This window comes from Lolium perenne, chromosome 5, assembly GCF_019359855.2.
Source record: "Lolium perenne isolate Kyuss_39 chromosome 5, Kyuss_2.0, whole genome shotgun sequence".
Lineage (NCBI taxonomy): Eukaryota > Viridiplantae > Streptophyta > Magnoliopsida > Poales > Poaceae > Lolium > Lolium perenne.
The window spans coordinates 24624953-24637525 of record NC_067248.2 but is presented as its reverse complement, the minus strand read 5'-3'; the positions used below and the strand labels follow the sequence as shown (position 1 = coordinate 24637525).

Below are 12573 nucleotides of genomic sequence, written 5' to 3'. Positions count from 1 at the left end.
CAAAACATTAACAGCTAAGAACAGAAGTTATGTATCCGCAATGCTTGAAGAGCATCACAAAACAAGTTTTCTTCCCATGTAAGCAGCCACATATTATTATTGGTATGGTCTATATGGACCTACTATAGTATGCAGTAAAAGGTTTAACATCATTACAATAGTATCATGATGTGGATGCTCCTGCCAGCATTGCAGGCTGGCAATGTGCCATAGACACAGCTAAATTTTTTTTTATCGAAACGAGTGCAAGTAGTCATAAGAGATGCGTCAAACTTCCTACAATAATAGGGACAATTCTAACTCAAAACATTCAAACCTGAACCCCTGACTTGAAAGTTTTGCCAGCATGTACTGAGAATCCAAAACCACCGACACGCCGCACACCTGTAAAAATTTCATGTCCAACACATTACCATCACCAGACACATCAATAATTAGTTTTAATATTTCTGATGATTCTGACAAAACATACACAAATTCAGGTTTCACTGCTTTGCTCAGAAGTAAATATAAATATGGTGGAGCAGTACACCCTGATACACATTTACTCTAATAAATAAATAGAATACAGAGGCAAGAAGTGATTTCATTTTTATTCAAACAAAATGTCCAGTGATATCACCCAGAGTATCTAACATGGCAACTATGAATTTCTGGGAAGCAATAGCTTCTTAAAACCAAAAGTTCTGTATGCCAACTGTGCAGTTAACAAATAAGAATTCAACAGTGGAAACTAACTTGATGCATTGAAATTTACTGGCTAGCAAGACAACATTCAAGAAACTTGACAACTGAAGTGCCCTTTTAAAAGAGAAACCCAAAAACATGGTTCTTACCTATTCTCATCTTGCTTCCATGCTTGAAAGTTACTAAAATTACAACTGAAACCCTTGGAGAAGACACCTAGTTATAGCAGCACAATCATAAATAAGAAAACACGAAAAGGGTTACTTTACTGTCCATACCCAGAAGCAACAATACATGAAGTCGATATGGTAGTTGGTAGATACCTGTATATAACACACTATAGAGCAGGTGGTGAATGAGGTGAAGGAGATAACGACGATGTGGCAGACTGCCCTATAGCTTCAGCCTATCAATTGGAGAGCAATAGAGATGAAATTAAAATACCTACATCCAAGAAGAAGACATGAACAATACAATTATTTTGCTGAAGAGAAACATCAGTCTCCAAGAGAAGTAAATCGTATTCTCATGAGCTTTTCTGTAAACCTAGCTATATACTCTTAGTAAATATGTCTCTGCCTTGATCTCAGTTGTTTGAAACAAAAGGTGGAAGAGCTCCAATACATGATAAAATTATAAGAGCATATGGATAATTCTGAGCTTAACCAAAGTACCAAACTGTCTGGATGCCTAAAGTTGCAAAATGAAGTACATACAAAATTCTACAGCTATTTCAGCACTGGTCTCAGCAATGCGCTAGTTGGGAAGGGAAATGCTATGAATCACATAGAACTTTTCTTCCAAGCAGGAGACAAAGGATAGAGACAAAATTTAATCATCCGTATAATAAAGAAAGCAGCAACACCAAGTTAGATCCTACATAGGAAGCGCAACTCACCTATGTATGCAGGAGGGCGGCAAGGTTCAATTATAGTGGCACCGGCCATATGATGTTGCCACTGGCTTGGGACACCTGCATCGCATAACTATACACAGCTGTTTGAAAAACAATATGTACAAACTGAAAACTTATGTAAAGTTCCATTACAATTGTTTGGTAAAACAAATTGAAGGTTTTCAATCCACTATGTTCACAAATAAACGTGGAAATGGTAAGTGAATTAAAGCTCTAAAATGATATCCTCTTGTGTACCAAAGGAATCTCAATTATTGATCTATTAAGAAGATTCATCAACAACTATCTGATAAAATAAAGCAATCAAAACCAGCAATGCCCAATACATGTATGTCTTGGAGCACCAAGCAGTTACGGATTTAAGTAAGGTTCAGTAGCTTTTCTGAGAGAGCGAAGTAAGATACATTAGCTGGGGGCATGAGGTTGATTTATGTGGCTATTCAATAAATATCAAAGCACAACATATAGGAGCTGATGAACTTTCTCAGTTTGGTAGTAACAAAGAACTGAAACCATCTAACCTTGTCCCTCTCAGCATATAGGAGCTGATGAACTTTCTCGGCCCTATGATTTAGAACTATTGCATCTGAGTGAATACCAAGCCTCGTGAGCTCCACAGCCAACGACACTGCCCATAGGGTCCAAGATCTGATTCCAAACTTTTGTGTCATAAGGGCGTATACAAGTAGTATGAATATGTGAACAACCTCCGCTGACATAAACAAGCACCCAAAAACCCTTCTAGAAGACCATACGGTTGCAAAGTTGGCTTCTCAACCTCCACCACTGCACGACACATAACAAAAACAAGTAAATATAGAACGAAATACAATGCCATAAATAAACTAATGGAATGCTTATGACAAATAATAGGTAAGCATTCCAATGTGGGAACCATAATAGTTGTTTAGTAAAAGACAAGTTACCATGTGGAATAGAGTCTCGCCATCCAAATCGGATGTGACATTATGTTTGCATTATGGGAAAACTTGTTCAAAGAAGCTACTGCTCTTCCCTTAGAACTTATGAAATAAATCCAGATTTTCCATCCATACCATTAGACCCAATCTCATGGCCATTTTGGGACCATTCATCCAGAGACTTCGTTATTTTTGGCACCATAATTGTCTGCAATAATATCCTCCTCTTCAGCCTGTAAGAAAACTGCTTTTAGGCAAAACAAGAGGGCAATTAGCACAAACACAACTGAGCCATCAATAAGAAATGAAATCACTGGACTCTGTCTTCAACCATGTTTAGCTGTATACAAAGACTAAAGTAAAATCAGTAATCTCATGCTGTGAACAAAATAGAAACTAAAGCCCTTTTACATGACAAGAAGTCACAAACCAGAGTTTTTTTTCCAATTTATCTCATACTCCCAGCTGAATAGCCATTACGAGCTCGCAGTCAGATCTAATATACCCAAAAATAACTACCGGTGAGATTTTGTTTAAAAAAAGGCACATGTACTTCACTAATCAACAACTACAATCAGTAGAGGAGATTGATAGATAGATCAAGGCAAGCCATATTGTTTAAGGAGAAAATGACGGGGAAAAGTGGGATTGGCCAGAAGTAATTATGTATATATTGCATAATCACAGAGCCTCTAGCTTATCATCAGTGGCAACATCATTTTTCTCCGCGACCATTTATGGCAGGGCCTTCCCTCTTGACCTCCCAAGCCTTGTAGTCCCAAATCCAATTCAGCTAGAGAAACGATTTGATGTTAAATCATACATAAAAATACATAGAGCAAACAATTGAATAAATTACATAGTAAAAATGGCCAGGCAAGGAATTAGCACCACGAAAAATTGGATGTCTCACATACGTGACTCGATCTGACATACAGCGGCGGTTCGAGCCATGTCGGCGCTTCTCCCGCCGGCAACCAACCGTTCCCCCAGCCATGGCTAGGTCGCTGTTGAGCCGGGGATGGAGGCGGCCGGTGGACTCCCGTTCTCCTCCCCATGAGCCTCCCGCCGGCGGCCAACCAGCCGGTGGTCTCCCAAGCTTCTCTCCATGGGCCTCCCACCGGGAGCCAACCATTTCGCCCAGCCAAGGCACTGTCGCTGTGGAGCCGGCGATGGCGGCGGCCGGTGATGGCGGCGGCCGGCGATGGTGGCGGCCGGCCATGACGGCGGCCGGCGGCCTCCCGTGCTCCTCCCCATGGGCCGGCCATTAAGGAGATCTGCTGCGTGAAGCTCGGGGCATCCACTGCGATTTGTGTCCATGGGGAAGGAGGAAGAAGAGATGTTCAGGGAGGAGGAGGAAGAGAGGGAGACGGGAGGAGGAGAGACGGGATTGGGGGAGGGTGAGAGAGGTGGGATTGGGGGAGAGACTGCAGACAGCTAGGGTTTCTCACTTTGGGGAGTCCCTTTTATACTGCTGCGGTGCAAACAATGGACGGCCAAGATCCAGCATCAGGCAAGATCCAACGGATGAGAAGCGCTAATCGCTGTGAATCCCCCATGGGGGGGCAGCTATTATACCTTCAGATAACCATCAACTTGGGTCCATGTGCGCTAGTGCCAACTGCCAAGGAAGTACAGGTCCGCATCGTGATTAGCGTAGTAGTTCTGTGGTGTAGCGGTACCGTCTAAAAATATAAGAGCATATCCAGTCGCGTCCCTCAAAAAGCGTCCGGCACAAATGATTTGGGGCACCCAGTCGCGTCCCTCAAAAAGCGTTCGGCACAAATGATTTGGGGCACGTTTGGGACCGCGCCGGACAAAAAGAGACCAAAAATCTGAACAAAAAAGAGGCCCTTCCCAGCCGCGTCCCTCAAACAGCGTCCGAATGCATGCATTTTAATAGAGGGGACCATCCCATGTGGGAAAAGTAGGTGAGAGAAAGTGTGGGGAAAGAGACTAGCATGTGGGGACTAGGGGCTGCATGCATGCATCCGGACGCTGTTTTTGTGTCCGGCGTCCCCGGTAGAGACTCTATATACCAGTGACGCCGGACATAAAATGGGGCGCTATTTAGCTTTGGGGACGCGACTGGAACGCGATTTTCCCCATTTCTTGTTCGCCGTCCCCCAAACATCATTTGGGGGACGCGACTGGAGATGCTCTAAGAGCATCTCCACTCGGCCCCTCTATACGTGCTCCGGCGCAGCCGTTTTTGGGCCCATATGGGAGGCACCGGCGCTAAACTAAAATGTGGACTGTGCGGCTGCCAGTCGCGGGCCCTATACTAAAAAAAAATTAAAATTTTAAAACATAATAAAATTCAACGAAAAAGTAAATTCATTGATAGTTTGGCCATATATAGTCGATATTTGTACAAATTTAAAAACATAGATAAAACCCTAGCTACTGCTGCCGCCGTTGCCGCGCCCTAGCCCTAGGCGGCGGTACATGGCCATCGCGTAGTCATAGCAGTCGTCGGGGTCCTCCTCCTTTGGCTGCGAGAGGTAGCTGCTGCAGCCCTGGCCGGTGTCGTCGCGCCTGCCGCGCGGCCTGCTGGACGAGCCAGCCTCGTCATCGCCCATCGAGGTCGATGATGAGGCCAAGGCGGTGGCGGCGCTCCTCCTTCGCGATGCAGTAGTCCGTCGCGCTCCACGCTTCGACGAACGCATCCGTCGCCGCAAAGGACTCCAGCTAGGATTGGCACAGCCTAGAAAGACAGACTTCGCGGACGCTGATGGGGCGGACCCACGGCCATGCAGGTGTTTCCCGCGTCTTTCCTGCTAACACACGGCGTGCCGGCACCCCCGCTAGGCTCTCTTTCTATACTAGGTTCGGCCTGGAGGCAAAGTTGGGCAACGCTGGCTAAAAATCAATTTTAAGGGCCACGGCTGGGCAAGAATTTGGGCGCCGGCCCTCCCAGGTGCCTTTGGGGAGGGCTGAGTGGAGATGCTCTAACTTCACAACAATGAGCTGACAGCGCAGTTAGTAAAACGCATACGTGGGTTTCTCGATAAAAAATAATGTCCCTACTTGACAATGCATGGCAGAAAAATTGGTACACACATATGCGGGTTCTCAAATTAACTACCATGCACAGTAACATACACGCTATACATGAAATGGATGCATCGAGAGGTGAGCTCGAGCTATATGATCGAGAGGTGAGCTCTAGCTATATGCACTAGGGAGATCAGCTAGTATTATTTGGTCACATGATGATCTCCAGCTGCTTGTTTGCTTATTCTTCTTTCTGGACAGCAAAGGCGGGAGTCGAATTCTGAAGCATCTGTACATTGAAAGGTACAGGTCACGACAGGGTATGATTTGTGGTTTCATCAGTTTGTGCTCTTATCCTGGAGAAAGGAAACATTGTGAGTTCAGGTAATCAGTTGTGTAATAAAATCGATGAAACTCTTAACATTCAGAATGATGGACGTTTTCTGATGGTGAAAAAAGGACATTAGTTTCTCTTGAAACGTCTGGTTTCATTTAATTCGACAGGGGATCACAGTTTACCAGAAACCCATTGAGACACTGAAGGTGGGGTTCAGCTAGCAGCCTCCAGCTGAGAACAGATGTTACCGGCTAACCACAACAGCAGCTGCTTCTGAGAACACTCTGCTGAACTTGCGATCACTACTCTAACCACTATTCAAATATGCTTCTGAATTGACTTTCCGGTTGTTTCCTTAAAGTCTGAATACTCTCTCAAGAATACCACTGGTTTTTTCTTAAAATATAATGACAACGAAAACTTAGACTTGGCAAAAACTTTGCATTGAAAAAATGGAAAAAAAAAACGTGAATTCCAAGATATGGTCAATAATTAGCACCTACCTTGACAGTGAAAAGGACACTGGAGTCAAAAACTTGTTGTCCAGGAGTGGCCTTCAGCCCTTCTATGTAACCAGCGCGAGGCGCCTTCACAACATGCTGAGAAAAGGAGTACAAGAAAGTTATGTCAGCTTTGACTAATTTAATCAATTTAGAAGACACCAGAAGCAAATTCATTTAGACGGTCGGACCTCCATCTTCATTGCTTCTATAACCATGACAGGCTGATTATCATCCACCTGTGCCCCATCCTCAAGCAAAACCTTCACAACCAAACCAGCCATTGGCGCCAAAACACTTCCTTTTGGATGTGACCTTCCCTCGGAAACATGGCTAGGTTGAGAACTATCAGCAAGTAACTCCTCAGTTCTTATGGTCTGCCTGTAATGATGATGATGCTTCCCATGCCAGATGTGTATATGTTTGCTATTATCCTGGAAGTAGTAGAGGAAGAAAATTTAGGGATGATATTACATTCGGAAGAAACTAATGAATAAACTAACAATCACCATACTAATTAAGGTATCAGGTTCACCTTTGAATAAAATGCTAATGTCACGTCTGTTTGCACACCACCAATATCAACCCGGAAATCCTGTTCACCCTTATCATCTACTTTGATATCCAAGCCAGGAGAAGAGCCATCTTCAGTCTGGTCACAAGTCATAAGGGGAACAATAAGAAGATATTGGCCAAGATCAACAGTAGTGCAGTGTTAAATGCCAATTAAGAGATTGATTATTGCTCCGTAACCAGAATTCTAATATGGGTAGTGCACACAAAATTCAGTTTCTAATACACTAAGAAAGCTTTACTCTACTGTTGCACTACTGAAACCATTTATTTGATTTATCTGCAAAATGGCATAGCAAAAAACGAAGTGGGGCATACAACTTCATTTAAAATTATGTGATAGAAAGCAGCATGTAGCAGCTTCTATGATAAGGAACAAACTGTAGTGGATTTTGCTGAGATTATACAGTGATAATAAAAAATATTGCTGAAAGATGACTGGTCTCACATATCTTAAGACTGAAGACATAGTTTCCACCCAAAAAATAATTTCCCATTTTCCCTTGTTGCCTACTAGTGTTATATTATATACTTGTATTAGTACTCACACCTCAGCAAAGAAGCTTAATTAGGTTTTAGAATTCAAACAACCAAAAGCAAAGAAAGTTCTGTGTGTATGCTAATCACCTCGATGAAGTAGCTTCCATCAGATCTATATGTAATCAACAATTTGAGAAGCTCATCACTCGACCCCTCAAGTTCTTTATCAAACTCAAATTCCATTAGACGCTTCGCCGAGTGATGCATTCTGAAAGGTGGACGGGAATACCATACAGAAAGTGTCTTGTCACCTACCGACAAGTATATGTTGACATCAGACGATATTAACAATGTTGTCCAGTGACATAGAAAAAAAGGCGACATAACATACGAAGGGATTCTTCAGAGATAATGTGATCCTTTCTGCAAATGCAGGCTGCAGCCAACATTGCACCACGCGCAGCTGCATCATGTGCTTCACCCGAGGCCTTAGCAGAAGAATTTAAAAGATCATTTTTGTACCGCTCAATGAAATGTGTATCAACTAGGCCTCTTTCAAATGCACTATGGCCCGCGAGTTCTTGAAGGAAAGCAATATTTGTAGGCAAACCTGCAATCTGTCTATTCATTAATTCCAGCATCATAGGCAGGGAATATCAAAAGTACTGCATATGAATCTTAACATACCGATGATACCAAGTGGTAAATTTGGAACTAGTAGGATAAAAAGATCCAAGAGATAATACTTCTAAAACAAACGTAAACTAAGTATATATACCTGAAAGTTTGACAAGGAGTTCTTTAGCTTGACTAGTGCAGCATTGCGACTTTCACCCCAAACTACGAGTTTGGCTATCATGGGATCATAATGCATGCTGACAGTATCTCCTTGTTCAACTCCAGTTTCAACTCTTACTGATCAAGAATATGTTAGCACCACCATACTGAAAAATAGCTGTTAAAGATTCTGTTGCTGGATATATCCAAAATTACCTGTTGTGGAAGACGGAACTGGTTGATAGTGATGTAAAGTTCCTGTTGCAGGAAGAAATCCTCTTGGAACATTTTCAGCGTATATTCGGGCTTCAAATGCATGTCCTAGAGGGTACACTGATGGTTAATACATAGTTCTTACTTCAAGTGGCATTACAAACTTGGAACTGTTAATGCTACAAACATAAAAATTTACAACCTAAGACCACCCATGTAACTTGTGTAAGTTCATTACAAGAACTGATGCTATTCATTTAAAATTAATTCAGGTAATGAATATTGGCTCAAGTATCAAGAGAAGACATTCAGATTATGCACATTTTTGTTAAATGCACAAAAAGATTCCAGCCTGCATCTGGAAAACAGTTGAGCTCTTTTTCTCTTTACGGAGATAAATGGATCCAATTAGCTAGAACCCCAAGAGCAATAAGCGAGTGGATTTTGCTTATACACTGGTATGCCGTCTTAACGAGTTTAACCAATAATAATACATTTACCAATGATTGCAAGAACACAACGACATGCGGTACTATCAGGTTAATCAATAGAGGTTGGGTCGTCAAAAGCATAACCCAAATACAACTAAAAGAGATGGTTATGCCATGAAGCCTAAAATGAGAAGGAAATATAGTCAAGAGACAAAGCGGCACAGTCATTCTGCACTAACCCTCTTAGGAGGCTTGTACTCTTCTTCTATGCAATGAAAAGAAACGCAATGTCATTGCGTTTTCTCGAAAAAAGCGGCACAGTAAGAAAACATATCTAGGTGTTTAGGATAGAATCATGAATGCCCTGACAGGGTATACCATTTAATGGGACCTGCTCCTGAGATAATGGTAAGCGTTCTCCATTTGCAACACGTATTTGCCACTCCACAAGATCTTGACCAACGATCATCTCTGTTACTGGGTGTTCAACCTTCAAATATCCAGGTAAGTTTAAGAGAAACAGAATGGACTATCCATAAGCAAATCGAAAAGTATATGTGACACACCCTTGTCGGCTAATTTTGAACATATTATTACACCTTTATGGTTATTCCAGTTTGAGTGTCGTGGGTTTCACAAGGTACTCAAGCACTTAAATGACCAATTGATAATCATAATATAGTACCTGCAGTCGAGTATTCATCTCCATGAAATAGAATTCTCCTGAAAGAGTATCCACAATAAACTCCACTGTTCCAGCACTGTAGTAACCAACTGCCTTCAACACAAAGAATCCAATAAGTGACCCTGTGTATAAAATATACAGATTAAACAGAATAACTACAGCAGAACATAGGGTGGAGTGTTAGGTAGCTTGCAAGTGTTACGCTGGGTACACTTTCATAGATAGTGAATGAACCCAAGTTTCTAAACATGCAAATCGAAAGTCAGAATCTTTATATGCACTCAAGATATGGAATAATTTGCTTGCATACTTTCCTGGATTGCTGGTTGTAGGGAACGAACAAATAACTCAGATAGTGTAATGAAATGAAAACATAAGAGCATTGAATCTATATCTTAAATCGCAGCATGTGTGTAGAAGTATCAACTATGTCACCTTCGCAGCAGACACGGCCGCTTTACCAATATGAGCCCGAAACTCTGTTGTCACATTTGGCTGCAGAGAATATATAAATGGAAAAGGTAAAACGTTAGTTTGTTCAAAAAAAATCCAGGGCATTGACAGGTAATAAAGCCTTACAGCTGGTGCTTCCTCGATAATCTTCTGATGCCTTCTTTGTAGACTACAGTCTCTCTCGTAAAGGTGTATAGCATTTCCATGTTTGTCACCAAATACCTTCGCGTATTGAAATAGCGCCACATTAAACGACAGAGGACCTATGCGGATTGAGAGAAGGCTTGTGGAAGGACTGAAATTGGAATGTTACCTGGACTTCTATATGTCTGGGTTGAGTAATATACTTCTCGATCAAGAGCGTGTCTATACCAAATGATGCCGCCGCTTCACGTTGAGCACTCAGTACAGAATCCACGAAGTCATCAGGCCCTTGAACGATTCTCATCCCCTTGAATACAAAGATCAAAGATCAATAGAAGAGCATAGAGAACGGAAGATTTGATTTAGATGAGCAAAATGCGCTCTTAAATTTGATGATGCAACTCACAAACAAGAGAGCCTATAACTGCGTACACAAAAATGTGTTCTATATGGATTAGCCTCAACTTCTTCTCTTCATAATACTGGAAACTGAAATAAAGATTGTACTGCGCAAAGCATTCTCAACATACCTTGCCCCCTCCACCATGGGTAGGCTTTATCAAAACTGGATATCCAATCTTATCAGCCTCAAGTTTTAGCAACTCGATATCTTGGTCAGCCCCATGGTAGCCTGGAACAAGCGGTACGCCAGCAGCACCCATGATCCTCTTTGATGCACTATTTTTTACAGAATGTTTTCAGAACACATTGTCCCATATGGAGAAAAAAGGGGAAGTAATGTGACAAGAATATTTACCTCTTATCACCCATATCTCGGATTGCAGATGGTGGAGGCCCAATGAACGTAAGCCCCTCGGATTCACAGAGCTGCGCGAAATCAGCGCTCTCTGAAAGGAAACCGTAGCCAGGGTGGATAGCCTACGAGAACAAAAATGCAAAGCATTTATCTGTCAGACTTTAGAAAAAAAATCCCTATCATGACACACCTCATCCTAGCGCTTAAACTGGCAATTGTACACCAAAACCAAGAATGCAGTAGTCCAGTAGTAATCAGTAACTAGTTTCAGTTATGATTTTATTTTTTGCGAGTAGTTTGAGCTATGATGTTAATCCCAATAAGTAACTAACACTGTAAAACTGTTATGGGACAGTTATTGGACCACGTCAGAAAGGCAAAACGTGATCATAGCACCTGGCACACCTTGAGCAATCAGCACAACTCAGCGAGCTCATCGGGCGGCAGAATTACACGGGTTGACTGGACTAGCTACTTGTATCGCAAGTAGCAGGGATGTCTGATTTCAAGTAGTAACAGTCCAACTTAAGTCTACAGAGAAGCAAGGCCAAGCCATGTTAATTGATCTGGGTGCCGCATTCATCAGAGCGTACAAGCTCTCGTTATAGGGGATACTGGCAACACTGCTGCAGGAATTACAGTTCACCCTGGCAAGTGTACACCGGAACCAAGAAACTGCTGCAGAGTGCAGCAAACCAGTAGCAATCAGTAACTAGTTCCAGTCATGGATGTTAATCCTAACGAGTAACAGTCCAAGTGAAGTCTAGGCGCAGTAAGACTGGATAAAATGTGCTGGGACTGCAGTAAGACTGTGTCACTCCTTGAGCAATCAGCGCGAGAACTAGGCGGTTTGACGACAAACGAAGCACCGATATCGGTCAGGGGATGGGGCGCTTGTTTCCAGGCAACGGAGCGGACTAGCAGGAATCCATCCGGAGAGCAGCAAGCGGTGCTCTGCTCCCCAGCTGGTCCGGGCGGGCGGCAGCATTAGTTAGACAGAAGCGTAACGAAGCTCTCACCTTTGCGCCGGTGCGGAGCGCGGCGTCGACGATGGCGGCGGCGTTGAGGTAGCTCTGGCGCGCGGGTGCCGGGCCGAGCCTGACGGCCTGGTCGGCGGCGCGCACGTGCAGCGCGGCGCGGTCGGCGTCGCTGTAGACGGCGACGGTGGGGATGCCGAGCCGGCGCGCGGTGCGCATGACCCGGCACGCGATCTCGCCCCGGTTCGCCACCAGCACCTTGTCGACCTTCGGCGGGTCCGGGGCAGAGGCAGAGGAGGAGGAGAGGAGCCTGGGTAGAGCGGGGCTCGCGCCGTGGCGGCGGCGCCGGAGCTGGCTGTGGAGGCGGAGGAGGCGGGAGGCCATCGTCGCGGCGCGGCGCGGCAGGGCAGAGCGGTGATTGAGCGTGGATGGGCTTGGTCGGGGATATGCTGCGGAGTGGGGCAGTGTTTTGGTTTGGTTGCTGGATAAGCGTGGTGACTGGGGACAGACGTCGCGCACGAGGAGGAGTCCCCGACGTTTCTTCTTCTTCCTCCTCTCCAGCGATGTCGGAGTGGGATGTGACTGGATGAGTGAGGATGGGGCTGATGACTCACTACTCCACACCTCACGTGTAACTTGCAGGTTGCTGTTTTGGATTTGTGCTGTATTTTTCTTCAAGTAGAAAAGCAATTTAGTCAAGTTATTCAATATCCCCGCAAAAAAAGA

General features: G+C 43.8%; 1 protein-coding gene and 1 long non-coding RNA gene across 3 annotated transcripts; both read right to left on the bottom strand.

Moving 5' to 3' along the window:
- Window positions 1-840: 840 nt before the first annotated feature.
- Window positions 841-2374, bottom strand: LOC139830973 (uncharacterized). 2 transcript variants are annotated; one of them, XR_011744620.1, is made up of 3 exons: window positions 2125-2374; window positions 1586-1673; window positions 841-1131 (listed from the first exon to the last, which is right to left on the bottom strand). It is a non-coding gene; the product is annotated as an uncharacterized lncRNA (long non-coding RNA). The 2 variants fall into 2 exon arrangements; XR_011744619.1 differs by having other exon boundaries at window positions 1586-1660.
- A 3131-nt stretch (window positions 2375-5505) lies between these two features.
- LOC127298750 (methylcrotonoyl-CoA carboxylase subunit alpha, mitochondrial) lies at window positions 5506-12269 on the bottom strand. Its single transcript, XM_051328605.2, has 16 exons — window positions 11890-12269; window positions 10871-10992; window positions 10644-10791; window positions 10283-10420; window positions 10096-10191; window positions 9952-10011; window positions 9517-9609; window positions 9210-9321; window positions 8404-8508; window positions 8189-8325; window positions 7802-8027; window positions 7558-7721; window positions 6893-7009; window positions 6549-6791; window positions 6361-6456; window positions 5506-5876 (listed from the first exon to the last, which is right to left on the bottom strand). Exons 1-16 carry the CDS (start codon window positions 12229-12231, stop codon window positions 5859-5861), a joined length of 2217 nt encoding a protein of 738 aa, XP_051184565.1. The 5' UTR covers window positions 12232-12269; the 3' UTR covers window positions 5506-5858.
- Window positions 12270-12573: the final 304 nt, after the last annotated feature.